Below are 23,851 nucleotides of genomic sequence, written 5' to 3' on the forward strand. Positions count from 1 at the left end.
GTTTTAAAGAGAGGTGTTATTGACAATGATCAATATACTCGATTACCAAAATATCATTAGTGACAGCCCTACTAAAGACTTTTACCATCGTTCTCTGATGAGTCCTCTATGTCTCCAGAGCCATTGACCGACGCGATCTTTTCCCTTCTCCTCTTCAGTGGCCCTCTGTGTGTTAACTCAAATGCAACTGCTTGCGAAGTGAAAGAAAATAAGTTCAACTAGTGACAATAGTAATGCTTAAATCCTTAGTTGCTACAAACTGTACATTTACACATCAATAATATATACCCATTGATTCTTGAAGAATGTTGTTTTTAGTACAAATACCTCATGATTTGAGGACAACCACCATATCCCACATTATAACCTTGTTTACCTAAACAATAGAAATGTAAACAGAGGTGCTATTGCCTCAAAACATGGAAGTAAATTGTTGATATTGCTGATGTCTATGCTTTTATATTTATCTACTGATTAATAGAGTAGTTAGCTGGAACACTTCTCCAGGTTTAACATAAGTCAAACGTTAGCTAACTAGCTAGTGTATTAAAACCAAGCTGAATGTGCCTTTCCTTGCCTAATGAAATGTGAAAGCAAAAAATATAAATATGTACCATATGAATAATAACATTGCTAATACTTGGCTAGCAATACATGTCAAAACACGATGTTATCCAACACTACTGACGTTTGCTCCTTGGGGTTTAAGGCCGGGTCTCTCTGTAAAGCACTTTGTGACAACTGCTGTTGTAAAAAGGGCTTCATAAATACATTTGATTTGATTTTGATTTGATGATCAAGCTAACATTCTGTTAGTTAGATAGCTAACTGTAACTAAGTTAGCAAGATAAGATTAACGGTGTGGCTCACAAAGCATTCATCATTCTCTTCACAGTTGAAACCGAGACTTGCTTACTTCAACCACTGTTAAGCTGTGCTTGAAGCTGTTTTCCTGTGAGCCACCTATCACGCACGCTGTTTACTCTCAGAAATGTGTCTTCTTATTCTATTGAGTCTTTGGGTTCTGCCAGACCTTTTCCTGTCAGTTTCTTCCAGTTTCCAAGTGCCTTCTGATGGAGTACTGTAGGACACTGTACTTACAGACACCTTGGCTTTCTTTGCAATTCCTCTAAACGTAAGAAACGACACTATTGAGGGTTATAGTGGTCTGTTAATCTTTGTTAATTGATTCTCTCGCCATTGTAATAGCAATATACTACATCCTGGAGTGCAATGCCTTCCAAATAATGCTTAAGAGGGTGTAGTAATACAGTCTGTCCCAACACTGCAGATAATCTGCAAATGTAGGGAAACCTGTAGATATTGTTAGCATTAACTTTCAAGGCTTAATTTACTTCAATTGCTGCAGAACAGCTGTAGGTTGACAGCATTTGTAAAACCCTTGACCAGTTGTGTACAACCCAGTTTCCAAAAACAGTTGGGACTCTGTGTAAAATGTAAATAAAAACAGATTGCAATGTGCAAATAATTTAAACTCTATATTCCATAGAAAATAGTACAGACAACACTTCAAATGTTGAAACTGAGACATTTTGTTGTTTCTTAAAAAATATATGCCCACTTTGAATTTGTTGCCAGCAACACATTTCAAAAAAGTTGGGGCAGGGGCAAAAAAAGACTGGAAAATTTGTGTAATGCAAAAAAACTAATCTGGAGGAATATCACACAACTAATTAGGTCAATTGGCAACAGGTCAGTGACATGATTGAGTAATAAAAGATCATTCCAGAGAGAATGGGTCTGTCAGAAGTGAAAATGGGGAGGGTTTCACAACTCTGTGAAAGACTGCACAGGCAAATAGAGCAACAATTTAAGAATACAATGTCTTTAAAATCACCAAGAGTTTGGGGATCTCATTATGTACGGTACATAATATCATTAAAAGATTCAGAGAAATCACTATAAGCAAGGGACAAGGCCAAAAACTAATATCGGACAGCTGTGATCTTTGGACCCTCAGGCAGCACTGCACTAAAAACAGACACGATTCTGTAGTGGAAATCACTCCATGGGCTTACTGACACTTCTGAAAACCATTGTCCGTGAACACAGTACTTCACTGCATCCACACATGCAAGTAAAAAACTTTACCATGCAAAGAAGAAACCATATATAAACAACATCCAGAACCGCTGCTGCCTCCTCTGGGCCCGAGCTCATTTAAGATGGACTGAGGTGAAGTGGAAATATGTCCTGTGGTCTGACAAAACAAAATTGGAAATAATATTTGGGAATCATGGATGCTGCGTCCTCAGGACTAAATAGGAGAGGGACCACCCGCCTTGTTATCAGCACACAGTTTAAAAGCCAGCATCTGTGATGGTATGGGGATGCCTTAGGGCAAATGGAATGGGTGACTTGCACATTTGTGAAGGCTCCATTAATGCTGAACAATATACACAGGTTTTAGAGCAACATACGCTGCCATCCAGACATCTTTTTTATGGAAAACTCTTAACTTAGTTGAACATGGTATGTTTTTTAACGTTTAATTTGATAGTGCAGTTTGTTTTAACTACTTTCCAACTACGTAACTTTTAAATGCTGATATCACTGTATATGTGGAAAAATAATTTATTACCATATCCTTATTTATCTATTATTCTGCAAATTAAATGTAATAAATTGACTGTTTTAGACTAGGCATAAATTTGTTTTAGACTGTTCACGGATGTCAAGGATAGGAGAAAACCTAGGTCAGCATGCCTTATTCTTTGAAGTGATTTAACCAACACCCGAAAGCACCAGGCCTCAACCTCTCTTATCTATGGCCCAGTTACAGATAGCTCCAAGGTGAAGTTACCTGTTTTGGCTCTGTTTCTTCTATTTTCTGCAGGACATAGACTAGGGGTAGCTGAGATCAGGAGGTCTGTTAACTCTGACCTAGAACTATGGTTGCCATGACAGTGTAGGCTCCTATCTTGTTTTCCTACTAGTATGACGACTTGTTTTTGTTTGTATCTTATAGCATAAGAGATAATATTTTGGGGGGCTGACAAGGAGGGTTATAAAGAGGAGAAAGCAATAATGTATGATAACTATTGCTATGATACTGCTTTGTACTTGGTCTCTGTTTTGACGATTGTTTCAGGCCTTGGGCTTCAAGGCCTAATTAAGTATTGCGTACCAAAGTTTATAGAGCTTGGCACTTTTGGATTGATTCCCACATTGCATCAGCACAAAAATCAAAGCATGTGGTTAAGAGAATGGGGTGAAAGGTAGGACAGTCCACCTAAACTCACGTTTTTGCTTTGATACAAGGTCTGGCTCTGGACACATCTGTTGGGGGTTATTCTGCTCCTGGTCCCTATGCTCATCCTCATCTTTTTCATGGACATCCATCTCCTCCTCATTGCCACTGCAATGCCATGCCAATTCCTTATCAGGCTTATTCTTCTTGTTGCGGGAATCTAAGTTGGGAAAATAAAACAAGCAGGGAAAATTAACAAACCTCTGTAATAAACCATGGCACTATTGCATGGAACAAACATGGGAGTAACTTTGTATGGTAACAACAGTCAGACAATTGCAGTGCACTAACAACTAGGTATGTTGGTGTCAGAGTTTGCTATTCTTTTTTTTGACGGCCAATTTGCCCATACTGAACAGCTACTGGACATATATTTTAAATAGCTATATATAATAGCCTACATTTAAACAGCAATGAAACACAAACGCTATGATCCAACAAATGTTTTTGTTTGTATTATTAGTCAGCAGAATGAACTCTTCACAGTCTTTGCTAACTAAGTAGCCTATACAGGCAAGCGCTTATTACACAGCCTAATTGCCTGATTGCAACAATTTGAGCCAGATCACAAATATTTTGACAACTATCTTTCTGATAACTTTTTGATTCCAAAATCATGTTCCCAATCTGAATAAGGGATGAACAAATACCATGTGAGTTATATCCGTTTCCATATGATGTCTAGCAGTTGCTTATTTGTCACATCAACTCTGATTGGAAAACAGGGAAAAACACTCAAGCATGTGTCAAATATTTTGACTAATACTGAAAGTCGAATTTTGTCATTTCCAACCGTTCACTTAGTCACATCACCAAACACTCATTAATGTTTTACTGAAACAGTGAGCGGAGGGAGGCTTGCTATTTTATTGGCAACATATTATGAAGGTCACACAATAGTAGGCTATTTAATATGCTATTTATCTATTTATTTGGCATATTTCCCACTGGACATTTTGGCCGCTGATATTTTCAACTGCCCGACAACTACACGTGATAACAGCGAAAAGCTGGCTAACGTAAAACCTGGTTGCTGTCCAAATCAGACCACCTTACTTTTTATGATACTCATATTTAATGGGAAAGTTTGCACTAGATTCATATTTGGGTGAAATAACACTTACCTTTAATTGTTCTTAAAGGCCCATGGAGTTATTTTTCACCACAAGTTATTATTCACCTCATTATTAGCATCATCCAAATTCATAAATTGAAACTATGTGACCCGAGCCACAAAAGCTGCATTTCACCCAAATATGTACATAGCTGGAACTATCACTTTTACACCTGGAAAATAAAAAGTAACATTTTGTATAAAAATATTTTTCTTGGGGCCATATAAAAAATAAATAAATGGAAATTGCATTTATGACCAGTGTTAAATACAAATTTATGCAAAGACAAAAATTTTGTTTTGATACTAACTACATCATCAGAAATAAGTTTTAAAGGATATACACTCACCTAAAGGATTATTAGGAACACCTGTTCAATTTCTCATTAATGCAATTATCTAATCAACCAATCACATGGCAGTTGCTTCAATGCATTTAGGGGTGTGGTCCTGGTCAAGGCAATCTCCTGAAGTCCAAACTCAATGTCAGAATAGGAAAGAAAGGAGATTTAAGCAATTCTGTGCGTGGCATGGTTGTTGGTTCCAGACGGGCCGGTCCGAGTATTTCACAATCTGCTCAGTTACTGGGATTTTCACGCACAACCATTTCTAGGGTTTACAAAGAATGGTGTGAAAAGGGAAAAACATCCAGTATGCGGCAGTCCTGTGGGCGAAAATGCCTTGTTGATCCAAGAGGTCAGAGGAGAATGGTGTGGGGGAGGTTTTCTTGGCACACTTTAGGCCCCTTAGTGCCAATTGGGCATCGTTTAAATGCCACGGCCTACCTGAGCATTGTTTCTGACCATGTCCATCCCTTTATATGACCACCATGTACCCATCCTCTGATGGCTACTTCCAGCAGGATAATGCACCATGTCACAAAGCTTGAATCATTTCAAATTGGTTTCTTGAACATGACAATGAGTTCACTATACTGAAATGGCCCCCACAGTCACCATATCTCAACCCAATAGAGCAGCTTTGAGATGTGGTGGAACGGGAGCTTCGTGCCCTGGATGTGCTTCCCACAAATCTCCAACTGCAAGATGCCATCTTATCAATATGGGCCAACATTTCTAAAGAATGCTTTCAGCACCTTGTTGAATCAATGCCACGTAGAATTAAGGCAGTTCCGAAGGCGAAAGGGGGTCAAACACAGTATTAGTATGGTGTTCCTAATAATCCTTTAGGTGAGTGTATTATACCATTTTATGGAATAGAGTTTTAAAAACAGAGTTTTAAAGAGAGGTGTTATTGACAATGATCAATATACTCGATTACCAAAATATCATTAGTGACACTCCTACTAAAGACTTTTACCATGGTTCTCTGATGATTCCGCTCTCTCTCCGGAGCCATTGACAGACACGATCTTTTCCCTTCTCCTCTTCAGTGGCGCTCGGTGTGTTACCTCAAATGCAATTGCTTGCGAAGGAAAACAAAATAAGTTCAACTAGTGACAATAGTAATGCTTAAATCCCTAGTTGCTACAAACTGTACATTTACACATCAATGATATATACCCATTGATTTTTGAAAAATGTAGTTTTTAGTACAAAGGCCTCATGAGTTGAGGGCAACCATCATATCCCACATTATAACCTTGTTTACCTAAACAATAGAAATGTAAACAACGGTGCTATTGCCTCAAAACATGGAAGTAAATTGTTGATATTGCCGATGTCTATGCTTTTATATCTATCTACTGATTAATACAGTTAGCTAGAACACCTCTCCAGGTTTAACGTAAGCCAAACTTTAGCTAGCTAGCTAGTATTAAATCCAAGCTGAATGTGCCTTTCCTTAGTGAAGAACTAATGAAACGTGAAAGCTAAAAATATAACTTCAACAACCTAATGAATATGTACCATATGAATAATAACATTGCTAATACTTGGCTAGCAACATGTCAAAACACGACGTTATCGAGCTAACATTCTGTTAGCTAGCTAACTGTAACTAAGTTAGCAAGATAAGAGGGACGTTGTGGCTGACAAACCTTTCGTTTGCCTGGTTAACATTCTCGCTGGTTGTACAGCGTTGTTTGGTAAAACCTCAGAATTCATGATTGCCGTATATACTACACCCGGTACTGTAACGGGAATGTCGTCGTTAATTAGCTATCCAGCTAAAGACTGGTCCACTAGGAGATCCACGCGCATGAGTGGAGTTCTGTATTTAGAGCACCGGGACTTCCCTGAAGAGCGCAGTAATTCAGAGATCCCCCTATAACTATTTACCATAATGCACCGCGCAGCCCACACAGTTTCGCTTCCACTATGTCAAAAGGGTAGATATAAAGCGTAGATGGGACATAAATAGTTCTATCTGACGTCTCAATAGCGCCGCCATCTTACCTGGGACCAGGTCGGAAAAGTCAAGCCACTTACTAGTCGTGATGGTATTTTGTGGAGCATCAATTTGATCCAGAAAAAGGATGAACGGTACAATGGAGGTCGGAAACATTGCTCACAAATCAGCAATAGTGTAGGAATGTATGATAACATACTTAACCACAGTTAATTTATCTTTGGAAATAAATATACATTTGCGCTGTATTTGAGGGACTATCCTGTATCTACATTAGACCAAAGCCATTTTTTACTCTTAATAAATTGTTGAAAACTTTTTCTAATGAATTTGTTTGTTAGTATTCTGAAAAGTGCAGTCATTTTATGTATTATGCTATGCATGACAGTGGCTATTTATACAGCTCTGGAAAAAATTAAGAGGCCACTCCTAACTTTTCTTAAATCGGCATCTCTACATGTATGGCTTCCATTCCAGTTAAATTCCAACACAGGCACACCTCATTTTACTTAATGAGGTACTGATTACATTATTAACTGAACCAAATCTAATTTAACTAGGAAAAGTATAAGAATCACTGCTGTGGTCATCACTACCCTCCTGCAATAGGACCAGCTTGATGGCAAAAACAGTGCAAGTAGTACCTCAAAGGTAATTTGAATTAAAAAAAAAACTATTCAGCATGACAAAAGAGTTGAAAAGAAAAGCTTTGAGTGAGGAAAAGAAGGGTTCAATTCTGGCTTTACTGGCGAGGGATACAGTGCGCGTCAAGTTGCTTCCATCCTGAAAAGACGATGGTTCATAAGAACAAGGTCAAGCAACATACATTGGCTTGAAACAGGCTCCTAGGGACATCTTTTTTTTGGTTATTTTGACCAGTTATTTTCTACAAATAAATACTGACTACTTTAATTTGGAATTTGTGAGTAATGATGTGTAGAACAAAACAGAACAAAACAATGATGTTACAGAACAAAACAAAACAGTTAATTTTTCTCAAACACATACCTATGAAAAGTAAAACCAGAGAAACTGAATTTTGCAGTGGTCTCTTAATTTTTTAAAAGCTGTGTGTCTCACCCAGAGTTCATTACATAATGTTAAAAGGCATAGCACTACAACAGGCTGCAGAGAGTGAGTGTACAGTTGTGCTCAAAAGTTTGCATACCCTTTGAGAATTGGTAAATATGTACCATTTGTGAAAAAAATAATTTAAAAAACACTGGAGTGAGCAGGCAAAACATGTATTTTACATCTAAAATGTTTGTACTTTTGTCCACTTCTCTAAGATTTATAGCCATTATAAACATAACCTAAATGATAAAAAAAGAATACAATTCTATGTTAAATAGTTTGATAGAATGCTATAATACAATAGGTTTTCTCTATCAAGAAAATAATTAAACAATAAAAATCAATAACTCATCAGTAAACTATTTGAGCAGACAAATGCTTGCTTTGGACACTTGTGCTCAAAAGTTTGCATACCCTTTGAGAATTGGTAATATGTGTACCATTTGTAAAAAAATAAATAAACATGAGTGAGCAGGCAAAACATGTATTTTATTTATTGTGGGATTCAAATTCAACTGTAGGTCATAACTGAATGGCACCATGAACTGACCCCTGTTCAGAAGTCTGCATACCCTTAGTTCTTAACTCTGTAGCCTTTTGTAATAGTTGTCTATGAGCCCCCTGAATTCTTGCAGGTGGTATAGCTGGCCATTCGTCTTAGCAAAATTCCTCCAGGTCATGCAAAGTCTGGTTTTTTGAGATCACGTTTGAGATCACTCCAGAATGGCTTGATGATATCATGGTCAGACTGATGGCCACTCCAGAACCTTCTGCTGTAACTGCTGGAGGGTGAACTTGGCCTTGTGCTTAGGGTCATTATCGAGCAAGAAAGTCCAAGAGCATCCCATGCACAGCTTTTGTGCAAACAAATGTAAATTGTCTCCCAGTATTTTCTGTTTACATGTTGCATTCATCTTGCCATCAATTTTCACAAGATTCCCTGTGCCTTTAGAGCTCACACACCCCCAAAACATCAGTGAGCCACCACCATGCTTCACAGTTCACTCTAGGCTCTAAAGGAAGCTGTGAGGCGTGTCAATGTTTTGTCAGGTATATTGTAACAGGCTTTTTTGTGGCATTGGCGTGCAGTAAATGCTTCTTTCTGGCAACTCGACCATGCAGCTCATTTTTGTTCAAGTGTTATCATTGTGCTCCTTGAAACAACCACGGCATCTTTTTCCAGAGCAGTCTGTATTTCACCGGAGGTTACCTGTGGGTTTTTCCTTGTATCCCAAACAATTCTTCTGGCAGCTTTGGCTAAAATCTTTCTTGGTCTACCTGACCTTGGTATCAAGAGATCCCTGAATTGTCCACTTCTTAATGAGTGCACAGTACTGATTGGCATTTGCAACACTTTCGATATCTTTTTATATCCAAGTTCCATTACTTGTTACGCAGGTCTTTTGACAGTTATTTTCTGCTCCTCGAGGCTCAGTACCTGCTCAGTGCACCCACTGGAGACCTAACAAACTCATTGACTGTTTATTCACAGACACTAATTGCAATTAAAACAGCCACAGGTGTGGGAAATTCACCTTTAATTGCCATTTTCACCTGTCTGTAACAAGGCCAAACATTCAAGGTTATGTAAACTTTTGATCAGGGCCATTTGGGTGATTTCTGTTATCATTATGATTTAAAAAGGAGCTAAACAACTGTGATATTAAATGGCTTCATGTGATCACTATCTTTGAATAAAATAATTTTTATTTTTTGTTTGCATGATCAGTCATATTTTCAAAATCAATGCCAAAGTTTCACAATTTCTGCCAGGGTATGCAAACTTATGAGCACAACTGTAATTGAAATCCCAATGTGACAGTGCTGCAGCATGACAGAGTTCACTGGCTACTCTGGACCAAAAGTGGGATGTCAGATTTTCTGCAGCAACTCCAGAAGAGCAACATCATATAAATAGCAGGTAACTTGTAGATACTTGTAATTTTTCTGCCATCTATTTGCACTTCTGATTAGATGCTAAATGCATTTCATTGTACTGTACATGTACTGTGACAAGGTTGAATCTAAATAGCAGGAAACCACAATCATCTTGAAGGACCACTTTGTAAAAAGACCCTTCAAAAGAATTAGCTAATCTTGAGGCTTATTGACAACTATCTTGTATTAAAAAGACAGCAGCAAATGGGAATGGTGTTTTGTAATGCACCCTAAAGGCGTCAGTCCAACCATGCTTTGATATGGATAACACTAGAAGAAAAACAGATAGGGAGGTCATTCGTGAATGATAAAATAGTTCAGAGCTTCTCTTTTCTATCCATGTCAACTCATTGCATGGTATGAGGCATGAAAACAAAACAACCAGAGGGGAAGGAGAGTGGGGAACATTTTAGGCTTGTGCCTAAAATTTGCCCACTCTTCTTTGCAAAAGCGCTCCAAATCTGTCAGATCTCCTGTGCACAGCCCTCCTCAGATCACCCCCCAGATGTTCAATTGGATTCAGGTCTGGGCTCTGGCTGGGCCATTCCAAAACGTACATTTTCTGGTGAAGCCATGCTTTTGTGGATTTGGATTGTGCTTTGGGTCGTTGTTGCGCTGAAAGGTGAACTTCATCTTCAGCTTTAATGGACGCCTGAAGGTTTTGTGCAAAAATTGTCTGGTATTTGGAACTGTTCATAATTCCCTCCACCCTGACTAAGGCCCTGGTTCCAGCTGAAGAAAAACAACCCCAAAGCATGATGCTGCCACCACCATGCTTCACTGTGGTTATGGTGTTCTTTGGGTGATGTGCAGTGTTGTTTTTGCGCCAAACATACCTTTTGGAATTATGCCCAAAAAGTTCACCCTTGGTTTCATTATACCATAACACATTTTCCCACATGCTTTTGGGAGACTTGATGTTTGTTTTTGCCAACTTCTTGAATGCTTTTCTTTGTAAGAAACGGCTTCCGTCTTGCCACCCTACCCCATAGCCCGTTCATATGAAGAATACAGGAGATTGTTGTCACATATAGCACGCAGCCAGAACTTGCCAGAAATTCCTGAAGTTCCTTTAATGTTGCTGTAGGCCTCTTGGAAGCCTCCTTGACCAGTTCTCCTTGTATTTTCATCAATTTTGGAGGGATGTCGAGTTCTTGGTAATGTCTCTGTTGTGCCATATTTTCTCCACTTGATGATGACTGTCTTCACTGTGTTCCATGGTATATCTAATGCTTTGGAAATTCCTTTGTACCTTTCTCCTGACTGATATCTTTCAACAATGAGATGCTTCTGATGCTTTGGAACAGACATGGGGACAAGTCACACATGGTCAAGTCCAAGCAAGTCTCAAGTCTTAACCATCAAGTCTCGAGTCAAGTCTCAAGTCACAGTTAAGATAAATCAAGCAAGTCAAGTCAAGGGTTCACCCTAAGCAAGTCAAGTCGAGTCCTTATAAGTTTCAAGTCAAGTCAGAGAAGAGATGAACACACACACACACTGTCCTCTGTTTCTGACGTGCGCTTGGTGCGATTTTTTGGGGGGACGAAGCGGAAGGATCTTGAATCAGCCTGAAGGGGTTGTATTCGCTATAACAACCGCCTCGCTATACCTTATCCCGCTTATTACATGGCTACCTACCAAATAAATCAATAATTTGACACAAAATATTGATTTCAAAGGGAATTTATTGATTTTAAAACGATTGTATTGCTTCCTCTAAAGAAAATAGTCCGTTCCGTCTCTGGTTAGAATCCTGCTGCGTCCATAGCAACGCGCTGTTTTTAATGGCAACGGTCTGTTATCAAGAAATAACACGCATTCTGCACTGGAATTCAGCCAATTCATGTAATAAGGGCTAATAATAACAACCTTATAAACTAATTATTGTGACTGAAAAACTGCCTAATATGTAATTACGCTGTAACTCTTCGAAATGTTTAGGTGCTATTAATCACATCGGCACCTCCATGTTAGCCTTTCATGCAGTAAAGTTAACTGTTATGGTGTAAGCACAATGCTTTTTAGTTTCCACACGCAGTCCACAAACACTTGAAAATGCGCACATTTAATACAGACATTATGGCCTACGTGTAATAATATACATGCCCGCTCATTTTAAGATGCCCATCAACATTAAAATTCAGGCTATGCCAGTGTTATAGTCAAATTCCCTTACATCTATTTACCAGATATTCTGTAATGATACACATTTCTAACAAGAAAAAATAAAATAAAATATGCAACCAAGGCCAAATTAAGGTAAACAAAAGATTAATCCATTACTTAATCGTTATAGATCCTAGTGAAACTGAATATAAAGAGATTACTTTCTTACCTTTCCTTGTGGTTCTTAAAATGACGAATGAAATTTGACGTTGTTGCATATTTTGCATCTGGCAAATCTTTTTTAATTCACACGGTCCAGTTCAAAGTCCTTGTATCCAAACGATACTATTTGTGGAGCTCGACTAACGTTAATGCCTGCCATGTTTGGCGCGGTTTGAATTGTGCAGCGTTAAAGGCACATACGCTGATTAGTGCTGCTGATGTCACAACATATAAAATAATTGTATTGCTGTTTGTTTATTATAAGTTCAAGTCATTGTCGAGTCTTCCACTTCAAGTCAAGTCAAGTCTCAAGTAACTTGTTCTCAAGTCAAAGTCAAGTCAAGTCATTTTCATACTTTAATCAAGCAAGTCACAAGTCCTGAAAATTGTGACTCGAGTCAGACTCGAGTCAAGTCATGTGACTCGAGTCCCCCACCTCTGCTTTGGAAGCTCTCTGCGGACCATGGCTTTTGCTCTGAGATGCAACTAAGAAAATGTCAGGGAAAATCCTACTAGAACAGCTGAACTTTATTTGTGATTAATCAGAGTCACTTTAAATGATGGCAGGTGTGTAATGACTTCTATTTAACATGAGTTTGAATGTGATTGGTTAATTCTGAACACAGCCACATCCGCAGTTATAAGAGGGTGTGCACACTTATGCAACCAGGTTATTGTAAGGTTTTTATATCAGTGTTGCTGGTTGAAGAGCCTTATGGCCTGAGGGACAAAACTGTGAGTTTGGAAACGCGTGCCCCAATACTTGGGTAGCATCTACCTGATGGCAGCAGTGTAAACAGACCATAGCCTGAGGTGGCTGCAGTCTATGATGATGTTCTGTGCTTTCCTAAGGCATTGTGTATGGTAGATTCCTTGCACGGAGGGGAGATGGCAGTCAATGATGTGCTCCGCAGACCACCCTCTGGAGGGACTTGCGAAGCGGAGCAGCTGCCATACCATGCAGTAATGCAGCCTGAGAGGATCCTCTCAATGGTACACCTGTAGAAGTATGTGATATGGTGACATACCAAACTTCTTGAGCCTCCTCTGGAAGTATTGTGATATTTGGGCAATTTTCACTGTGGCCACGCAGCTCCAAAACAGGGAAGTACAGGAAGGGACTTGGGGGGCTCCGATGCTCAGGGTCAGTGCAGAGGAGGTGAGGTTGCACTGACCCTGAAAGGGGTCCAAGATGTCAGGAAGGGTGGAGCAGATATCAGGAAGGGTGCAGCCGCTCAAAGCACTTTATTATGATGGTCAGTGCTAAAGGGTGGTAGTCAGCCAGGCAGGTGATGGAAGGTTTATTCAGTACAGGGACGATGGTGGTCTGTTTGAAGCAGGTAGGGACTGCAGACAGACAGGGAGATGTTGAATATGTAGGTGAAAACCTGGAATGCCATCTGGCCCTGGTGACTTCTGATGGTCCACTATTTTAAAAGCTCTCCTCACGTCAGACTTGGTTAGGGACAGCGTGCAGTCGTCTTGGTCCTCAGCAAGCCTTCCAGAAGGAATGGTGTTGGTCACCTCAACCTGCATAGAAGGTGTTGAGCTCGTCAGGGAGGGAGGTGGCAGGCTGGGCATCATTGCTGTTTCTCCCTTTATAGTCTGTGATGTGTCGCAGTCCACACCACATGCGTACCGGCTCAGAGCTGTATCCTTGTAGTCTCTTGGCATCTCTGATGGTCTTCCGTAGGTCTGGACCTACTCAAAGCCTGTAGGTCACCGGAACTATAGGCAGAGGACCGTACTCTGAGCTTAGCACGGTCATTACCATCAAACCAGGGCTTTTGGTTGGGGAAAGTCCGAACATTTACCCTCGGTACAACATCATCGATGTACTTGGAGATATACAGTAACTCACAAAAGTGAGTACACCCCTCACATTTTTGTCAATATTTGATTATATCTTTTCATATGACAACACTTTGCTACAATGTAATGTAATGCTTGTATAACAGTGTAAATTTGCTGTCCCCTCAATAACACAACACACAGCCATTAATGTCTAAACTGCTGGCAACAAAAGTGAGTACACCCCTAAGTGAAAATATATGGTCTGAGCACTGACAGGCTGACCCCCTCACACCTTCAACCTCTGCAGCAATGCTGGCAGCACTCATACGTCTACCTCTGGATATGACGCTGAGCATGTTGACTCAACTTCTTTAGTCGACCATGGCGATGCCTGTTCTGAGTGGAACCTGTCCTGTTAAACCACGGTATGGTCTTGGCCACCATGCTGCAGCTCAGTTTCAGGGTCTTGGCAATCTTATAGCCTAGGCCGTCTTTATGTAGAGCAACAATAATTTTTTCAGATCCTCAGAGAGTTCTTTCCCATGATGTGCCATGTTGAACTTCCAGTGACCAGTATGAGGTAGTGTGAGAGCGATAACACCAAATTGAACACACCTGCTCCCCATTCACAACTGAGACCTTGTAACATTAACAAGTTACATGACACCGGGGAAGGAAAATGGCTAATTGGGCCCAATTTGGACATTTTCACTTAGGGGTGTACTCACTATGGTTGCCAGCAGTTTAGACATTAATGGCTGTGTGTTGAGTTATTTTGGGGGGGCAAATTTACACTGTTAGACAAGCTGTACACTTATTACTTTACATTGTAGTGTCATTTCCACATGAAAAGATATAATCAAATATTTGCAAGAATGTGAGGGGTGTACTCACTTTTGTGAGATACTCTATGCTGAGACCGAGTTTCTTTTTGTACAGTTTTGGTAAAGTGGTGGATTGCCCTGCTCAATTTATTCTGACCTAAAATATATTGTATTGCTCTTGTTTCCAAATATCTGAATTGGAACCAATCAATTTATGTATGTATTCGTTTTTCATATATGGGTATTCTTTATGCCAGTTTTGGATTCTTAGCAGTATTTAGTTTCATGTTATTTTAATATTTTAGTATTTGGATTCTTTGCAGTACTCCCTCGCCATTTGTTTGACCATTTCTCATCTCTTCTTTGCATTTGGTACTATTTTTTTAAGGTTAGTTGTGGGAAATTGAAACTGGCCCACGCTAGAGTGAACCGGGATCTTTATTCTATATATAATTTTCTAATATTACGTGGGGACATTTATTCTGAAGGTTGGTGAGTATAAAATACTTTGTTGTTGTGCTGACAAGACGCGAATGGTCTGTCCCCGTTTCCTGGTTAGTTAGTACTGAGAGGTACGTTTCAAACAAGGGTTTAGCTGAGGAATTCGGTATGGTTGGTGGCCAGGTACGCTACCTAACATTACAGTGTTTATACAAGTAATTATTTGAGTGTATTTAAAATCGTAGTTTCAACGGGTTGAGTATACAGCTATTTACATGTACTGTATTCTGTAGAAGCTCACCAAATTGCTAACGTTAGCTAGTTCTGATAGCTTGCCAGCCAATTCATAGCTAATAACAGTAATGGTGTGTTAATGTATTTGTGTGCACTAGCTAATATATTTCCTGTACTTGGACATCAATAGCACATTTGGAATCCAATAACTCGATGTATGTGAATGTCACGTCGGGAAATGGAGTCGAAAGCGCCCAACAATTTTCAGGACCAGGCAGGTAAATGGTTTCTCTCAGAGTTATTTACATTGCCTTCCAAAAGTATTCAGATACTCCTGACAAATTATTTCATACTACTGTATTACAAATGATACATTGATAGTTCGTGCTGTTTGATATTTTAAAAACCTGAACTTATTCTTAGGCAACATTTTTCTTTTGTTAGGAAATATTTGCACGAAAAATAAACGTAAATATTTTGCTTCCAAAAGTCTTCAACTCTGGTGCTGTGGAACCTCCCAGTTTAAACAGTTGAAAGAAATTGCACTAACCATTGGGCCATAAATTTGGCATGGTATATCAAAATTTCGATATCCCAGTGAGCACAGTTCGATCAGGAAGTAGAAGCTCATCACCCAGGCACTGCCATGAAATGGCTTACCTTCACGTGTCCCGCAAGGAGCCTTTTTTTGATCCACACACAGAACAATTTTTTTTGTCTGACTTAACTTGAACTCTTCTGCAAGGAAGAGTGGGATAATATTTTTAAATCCAGATGCACTAGGATGATAGAGACATATCCAAACTTTCTGCTGTAATCAAGAAAAGGTTGTAAAAGCAAAAATATTTCAGCCTTTAGAATAACAAAAGCTATCTGCTGTAGAGCGAGAGAGTTTGACCAATGCTTCAGAACTTTCCAAGTCTAGATATGCAGTTAGTTGATATGCAGTTAGTTGATACTACAACATCATAGGTTATAGATGTGAATACACATTATCTCCGTAATCTATAGCATACATTTTCAGGGCCACTCTGTATTGTTACATAACCAATATATTTCGATAAAGTCATTATCATGAGGCAGCCATTCCAAAACCTAGCTAGACTCTGTTAATACATGACCCTGGTTCATCCTGATAACATATGCCAGTGACAATTTTTTTTTGTAAGTGCTGACCGTAATATAATGAAATACTGTTGATCTAATTTTTCAGACACCGAGCCTGGGCATAACCTCTCCCCTGCTGCAAGCCCAGCCGAAACTAGCAAGGAACATGAGGATTGTCACTATTATAGTGAGAGTGAGGAACTAATACTATTTTTGATCTTTGTATAGGCGTGCCTAATTATATGTCAGCTGTATTTGTTTATGATTTGATGAGTTGATATGTACGGAAAAAACTAAACGTCCTACATTTTTATTGTTAAATGAGGTAATGACGTATTTTAAAATGATAGGAGGGGTATGTAAATTTGAATATTTTGCACATTTTATTGATTTAAATGGACCATGCAATTTAACATTTGCAGAAGGTTTTTGCATGTTTCAGTTGGTTTTCCGTTTTTATTAATTCATTTGGATACCCAGACAATTGTTTTGTCTTCATGCCTTCATTGTGAAGATATACAATTCAAACACAGCTATAAACAGTGACAGCAGGTGCTTCCAGTCTCGGTTATCAGTTCATCAGCGCTTTCTTCTGTTTGTATTCTTCCTATTTTCCTAGAAAAAGCGGAGGCAGAGTTCACTTTTGTAGTGACTGAATTGCCAGTCAGTGGACAAGATGCTGGTGAGATAGATTATAATTATGGAATACAATTCTTCGATTTTGGTTTAGTCTTTGCATTTGTATTTTTTAGGAAGAGCTTTCTTAGCTTGTTTATTTAGAGTAATGCTGTAGAATTGTTGCCCCTCAATTAAAAATGACTTATAAATTGTGACTTATTTCTATCTTGTGTTTCATCAATTCAGATCCATTTATTTATATTCTGTTTTTTTTCTTGCCTGTTGTAGCAGACGGGGAGACAGAGCCCCTTGTTGCAGTGAAAAAAGTGCCAGTCAGTCAAGTGTGTGAGATACATTCTGGGGATAAATCTGAACAACCTTGCACAGCATTAACTGATGTGGAACCAACAAATACGGATAATGATGGTGAGGTGGGAGAGGGTAAGATTATAGGTCAACTGAATTCAAAAACCAACCTAGATTTCAAATTGTATAAATAACTAGTAATGACTAAAATTAGTCCAGTTCTCAGATTTTTTTGGGGATTTTTTTTATGAACAGCATAGCTTGTTTCATTTAGCTTGAGGATATAGACATGATGTCCCTAGATGGAAAATGACTGTAATATACACACTGCTCACAAAATTAAGGGAACACTTAAATCACACATTGGGTCTCAATGAACGGAATATATTAAAGCTCAAAATCTTTATTGTACATTGTGTAATTTGTTGAGAACAAATTGTGCCTGTATGCACTCCGACAACGTCTAGGCTCCTGACGAGACGGTGGATGGTGTCCTCGGGGGTCTCCTCCCAGGCCTGGATCATGTTGTGGAAATTCATTAAAGAGTTCTGATCGATGGAATTGCCATCACAATCAGGGCACCAGTGAGCTCCTGGACAGTCTGTGGTGCCACTTGGCAGCTTTGGATGCACTGATACATAAAGTCCCAGGGGTTCTCAATTGGATTCAGATCTGGGGAACATGAGGGCCAGTCAATGGCGTCAATGCCTTCATCCAGGAACTTCCTACACACTCTGGCCACATGAGACCGGCCATTGTCCTGCACCTGGAGGAACCCAGGGCCCACTGCACCAGCGTAAGATCTGGCGATGGGTCTGAGGATTTCATCCCGCAACCTAAAAGCAGTCAGAGTACTGTTAGGGTTTCTGCGACCTTCCAAGGCTATGCCTCCCCAGACCATCCATCAATCAATCAAATTTATTTATAAAGCCCTTTTTACAACATTAGTTGTCACAGTGTTTTTACAGAAACACTCGGCCTTAAACCCCAAGGCGCAAACAGTAGTGTTGACCCACCGCCAAACCGGTCATGCTGGATGATGTCACAGGCAGCATAATGTTTACCAGTGCATCTCAAGACCCTTTCACTTGTCTCGTGCTTATTGTGAAACTGCTCTCATCTTTGAAGAGAACGGAGCGCCAATGGCAGACCTGCCAATTCTGGTGTTCTCTGGCTAATGCCAATCAGGCTGCACAGTGCTGGACTGTGAGCACAGGTCCCACTAAAGGAAGTTGGGCCCTCATACCACTCTCATGGAGTCAGTTTCTGACAGTCAGAAAACATGCATACCAGTAACCCGCTGAAGGACATTTTGTAGGGCTCTGGCTCTGCTCCTCCTGTTCCTCCTCACAAAGGAGCTCATACCGGTCCTGCTGCTAGGTTGATGCCCTTCTACGGCCCTGTCCAGCTGTCCTTGTGTAATGGCTCATCTCCTGGTATCTCCTCCATGCCCTTAAGACTGTGCTGGAAGACACAGCAAACCCTTGCGATGGCACGTATGGATGTATCATCCTGGAGGAGCTGGACTGCCTGTGCAACCTGAATGGGCTGCAGGTACTGCCTCATGCTACTAGTAGTGACAAGGACACTAGCAAAACTCGAGAAGAATGTGTCATGAAGGATAAGGAGAGAGCAATTGTCTGTGGCCACCACCTGCAAAACCATTCCCTTTTTCGGAAATGTCTTACTGTTGCCTCTCCAGTGCACCTGTTGTCACTTTAATTTTCACCAAAACAGGTGATATCGATTCACAATCGCTTATTCTTCCTAACTGGACAGATTGATATCCCTGATATTTCATTGACTTGTTGTTTTACTGTGATGATTACGTGTTCCCTTCATTTTTTGGAGCAGTGTATATAAGTGCATGTTAAGAAATTGATCAGTATTGGTCCAAACATGTTACATCACTTGATCTGTTTTTTCATCTTCTGTTTTTGTTTTTCGTGTTGAAGTAGAAAGGGAGAGAGAGCTCTCTTATGGAGCGACAGAAGTACCATTCAGTGAACCACATGCTGGTGAGATGGATTCTGGAGATAAACCTGAACAACCTTGCACAGTATTAACTAATGTGCAACCAGTGAAGGCCCATGATGACAGCGAGATTGGAGAGGGTAAGACAATGGGCCCTCTGATTTCTAAAAACAACCCGAATTTGGAATTGTTTAACTGTATTAATGACTCAAAATCATATAATTCTCAGATTTTTGCTTAGTCTCTTCATTATTTTGTTTCATTATTTTTATATGAAGAGATTTCTTAGCTTGTTCATTCAGCATAAGGTTTTGAAATTGCTATCCATAAAATAAGTGACTGTTATTGGAAAATAAAGAGTGAATTTTATATTTTAGTTTGTTGTGCTTCATCAATTCAGATCCATTTATTTATCTTCTGTTTTTGTTTTTCCTGTTGTAGTAGAAGGGGTGACGAAGCCCTCTGTTGCAGTGACAGAAGTGCCAGTCAGTGAACCAGATGCTGGTGAGATGCATTCTGAAGATAAACTTGAACCACCTTGTAGAACATGAATTAATGTGCAACCAGTGAAGACAAACAATAACAGCAAGGTTGGAGAGATTAAGACTTAAGGTCATCTCAATAAAAAAAAAACTACCTAGATTTTGAAATTGTACTACTAATCTTAGTTTACTCTTTTCATTCTTTTATTTTTCTCACTGTTTCAGAAATGGCATTGAACAACATGTTCAACAGTATTCATATAGGGATCAGTGAGAGATTCCTCACCACAGGGAAAAGTACACTTCTAAGTAAGACCCTTTCTGCTCTCTTCTGACATTTAATAGAAATTAATTTGGTGATGAACTGGGCTAAATCAGAACAGTTACTGTGACCTGTTAACCTCTGGGAGTTACAACAACAAAAATAGCTTAAGCTTGTTTCTGCTTGTTCTATATATATTTTACAGTATTGGGCAGCACATTTCTGGTGGTTCTGCTAGCAGTGTGGTACAGCCCAGTATCTCCTCCTGAGGACAAAGTATTAAACCGAACTGAGATCTTCCTTCGAGAGATGGAGAAGGTGAAAGAAAAGTTCCCAGGCCAGCGCTCTGAGCTGTGGAGGAGGACCCGAATCCACCTGGAGAGGCACCTCCAGACAGCCCAGCCCACAGAACCGGTCAGTCTGATGTTGACAGCGGGCCGCAGGGGGGAGAGGACGCTGCACTGTCTGGCCAATCGCCTGGGCTTCGCCTTCGCCTCCGCCCTCAACGCTTCTGTCCTCCACATTAACGGAACCAGCAAAGCCGGCCAGGACAGCGACCTGGTGAAGCTAGACATCGACGGCCAGCTACGGGAAGCCTTCGAGGGGGACCAGCTCGTTGCAGTCATCCATCACTTCGAAGTCCTGCCCCCTAGCTCTACGATCATATTCTACCGCTACTGTGACCACGAGAACTCTGCCTACAAGGAGGTTTTGATTATTTTCACGGTCATGCTGGCAGGTGAGGAGGACCTCTCAGCCAGCCTGAAATTGAGTGCCGTTGAAGAGATGGTGGATGACCACCTCCAGGACGTGTTTGTCTCCTCTGGCCAACCAGCCGCTTATGACATGATGGACCGGGACAAGTATAGTGGATTGTGGAGTCGCATTTCCCACCTTGTCCTGCCGGTGGCAGCAGAGAAAAGTATAGAGAAGGGAGTTTGTGTGTAAAACTCTGTTTTGGCCATACCAACTTTTTCACTTCCGACTACAAAATCTGTTAAGGTGTTGGGGTTGAGCGGCCCTGTGTTGGGGCGCAGAGCACTGTAATTTAGTCCACTAGGACTACCCACAGATAATTGTCACTTAACAACAGTTGCAATCTTAAAAACACTTCGGTGTATGTGTAAATTGTAAGTGGTTTGATCATGGATGTGTTTCTGAGTGATTTTTACTCTTCTTTCACTCTAAAATGATATGCTATTTTAATTATTCCTCCTATGGGTGATGTTTATAAAAGAGTACAACTACTATGTGAGACAGCAGCCTACCAGTGTGTGTATCATGTTTCATAACCAGGGTTTTTCTGGTCAGAAATAAGCTACACAGGTTGCCTATCTGATCATTTTAATAGCAAGGTCCAAACAATGTGCCTGCCTTAAGTGGAAATAAATAATTATTTGTGTATTTTTGTATTTTCTTGTTTTTATTGAATATAAGTTCAATATAAATTCCACAAATTCTTATTTTTCAGAAAAGTTGTAAATGATGGGTGCTAACAATGTCATCTGAGGCTTTTAATCAAATGTTTATTTTTTATTTAAGTGCATGTGCTAATATGAAATCCGACAGCCCTTCGACCCTCTCCACTTGCCTGTCATCAAGTAAATTCCATTTACACTGCTCAAAAAAGGGGAACACGTAATCATCACAGTATAACACCAAGTCAATTAAACTTCAGGGATATCAATCTGTCCAGTTAGGAAGCATAAGCGATTTTGAATCAATGTCACCTGTTTTGGTGCAAATTAAAGTGACAACCGGTGTACTGGAGAGGCAACGGCAAGCCAACCCCCAAAAAGGGAATGGTTTTGCAGGTGGTGGCAACAGACCATTGCTTTATCCTTCCTGACTGATTCTTCTCGAGTTTTGCATTTTGCTAGTGTCCTTGTCACTACTGGTAGCATGAAGCGGTACACCTGCAGCCCATTCAGGTAGCACAAGGTGTCCAGCTCCTCCAAGATGGCACATCCATATGTGCTGTCGCAAGAAGGTTTGCTCTGCCTCCCAGTAGTCTCGAGCACGGAGGAGATACCAGGAGACAGGCCATTACACAAGAGCTGGACAGGGCTGTAAAAGGACCTGCTCATTTGTGTGAGGAACATGAGGAGCACTGCCAGAGCCCTACAAAATTACCTCCAGCTGGCTACTGGTGTGCATGTTTCTGACCAAACTGTCAGAAACAAACTCATGAGGGTGGCAGGAGGGCCTGATGTCCTCTAGTGGGACCTGTACTCACAGCCCGGCACCGTGCAGCTTGATTGGTATTTGCCAGAGATCACCAGAATTGGCAGGTCCGGCATTGTGAACCTGCTCCATTCACATGAGAGCAGGTTCACACTGATCACGTTACAGATGTGAAAAAGTCTGGGGATACTGTGGTGAGCGTTAAGGTGCCTGCATCAGAAAGAGTTTCATTGCCAAGTTTCACAACGAACAATGGGTTTATTCTGGCTGCCGGTGCAACAATTTTTACAAAAGGAATAAGTGTAATAAAAATAAGAACAGTGGACTGAGAATAAAATAGTAGACTGTGCATTAATAAATTACCATTATATAACCAAAAAGTATATGTAAGATGCAGGATTATGTCCAGTTGAGGGTTGTGTATGTATGTATTTGGGAAAGGGTTATATAATTGTCCAGTTGAAGGTGGGGGTATTTGGGGAGCAGGCTATAGTCAGTTTGGTTCTGGGGGCATGTTCATGAGGCCTACTGCTTATGATCCTGATAGACCTCAGGCTTCTGCCAGAGGGGAGAGCACTGAATAGTCCATTTCCAGGGTGAGAGGGATCAGCCCCAATCATTGCCACTTGCCTCCGTGTCCTGGAGGTGTGTGGGTTGTATAGAGACAGCACATTGCAGCCAATCACCCTCTGCAGAGTGGATGTGCTGCAGCCTTGTCTTTGGCTGTGGCTGCAGCGTATCAGGCGGTGATGGAGGAGGTCAGGATGGACTCTATGATGGCAGTGTAGAAATGCTCCATCATAGTTGTTGGCAGGTTTAACTTTTTCAGCTGCTGCAGGAAGTACATTCTCTGCTGTGCTTTTTTTGTAAGGTATGTGATGTTCAGCTCCCACTTGAGGTCCTCATCTATGGTGATACCCAGAAAGCAAAAAGACTCCACAGTGTTGACCGGGGAGCCATCCAGGGCAATGGGGGGAAGGGCAGCTGGGCTTCTCCTGAAGTCCACTATCATCTCCACTGTCTTCTGGGCATTGAGGTCCAAGTTGTTGTGACTGCACCAGGACACCAGATTGTCAATCTCCCACCTGTTGGCGGACTTGTCTCCATCACAAAATGTCTGATGAGGGTGGTGTCATCCGCAAACTTGAGGAGCTTGACAGAGTAGTGACTGGAGGTGCGTCATCCAGCATGGTGGGTCAGTGTTTGGCAGTGGGTCAGTGATGGTCTGGGAGGCCTATCCTTGGAGGGTCGCATAGACCTCCATCTGCTAGCCAACGGTACCCTAACTGCTTTTAGGTACCAAGATGAAATCCTCAGAGCCATCCTCAGACCTTATGCTGGTGCAGTGGGCCCTGGGTTCCTCCTGGTGCATGACAATGTCCAGTCTCATGTGGCCAGAGTTTGTAGGCAGTTCTTGGATGATGAAGGCATTGATGCCATTGATTGGCCGTCATGTTCCCCAGACTTGAACCCAATTGAGGACCTCTGGGACGTTATCCCAATCAAATTTATTTATAAAGCCCTTTTACAACAGCAGTTGTCACAAAGTGCTTTTACAGAAACACCTGGTCTTAAACCCCAAGGAGCAAA

General features: G+C 40.7%; 2 protein-coding genes across 17 annotated transcripts in view; one reads left to right on the forward strand and one right to left on the reverse strand.

The window, feature by feature from the left end:
• Positions 1-6,871, reverse strand: part of LOC105030685 (torsin-1A-interacting protein 2) — a 31,615-nt gene extending 24,744 nt beyond the window's left edge. Inside the window, exons 1-4 of one of the 5 annotated variants that reach the window (XM_010904697.5) lie at positions 6,776-6,871; positions 5,706-5,810; positions 3,264-3,431; positions 86-190 (exon numbers count right to left, since the gene is read on the reverse strand). In XM_010904697.5, the coding sequence (XP_010902999.1) occupies positions 86-190; positions 3,264-3,431; positions 5,706-5,810; positions 6,776-6,851 (454 nt within the window). In that variant the 5' untranslated portion in view covers positions 6,852-6,871. Of the gene's footprint in view, positions 1-85; positions 191-3,263; positions 3,432-5,705; positions 5,811-6,384; positions 6,663-6,775 lie in introns of those variants that run through there. The other 4 variants (XM_010904694.5, XM_010904695.5, XM_010904696.5 and 1 more) reach the window with 4 other exon arrangements.
• An 8,263-nt stretch (positions 6,872-15,134) lies between these two features.
• LOC105030687 (torsin-1A-interacting protein 2-like) lies at positions 15,135-21,481 on the forward strand. 12 transcript variants are annotated; one of them, XM_020044291.2, is made up of 9 exons: positions 15,135-15,225; positions 15,487-15,602; positions 16,542-16,628; positions 17,055-17,117; positions 17,342-17,494; positions 19,315-19,473; positions 19,775-19,837; positions 20,041-20,124; positions 20,283-21,481. In XM_020044291.2, the coding sequence occupies exons 2-9, from the start codon at positions 15,542-15,544 to the stop codon at positions 21,023-21,025; spliced, it is 1,413 nt and encodes a 470-aa protein (XP_019899850.1). In that variant the 5' UTR covers positions 15,135-15,225; positions 15,487-15,541; the 3' UTR covers positions 21,026-21,481. The 12 variants fall into 12 exon arrangements, with proteins under 12 accessions (XP_019899850.1, XP_019899852.1, XP_019899849.1 ...); XM_020044293.2 differs by having other exon boundaries at positions 15,162-15,225; positions 15,519-15,602; XM_020044290.2 differs by having other exon boundaries at positions 15,169-15,277.
• Positions 21,482-23,851: the final 2,370 nt, after the last annotated feature.

Source organism: Esox lucius, chromosome 8 (genome assembly GCF_011004845.1).
Source record: "Esox lucius isolate fEsoLuc1 chromosome 8, fEsoLuc1.pri, whole genome shotgun sequence".
Lineage (NCBI taxonomy): Eukaryota > Metazoa > Chordata > Actinopteri > Esociformes > Esocidae > Esox > Esox lucius.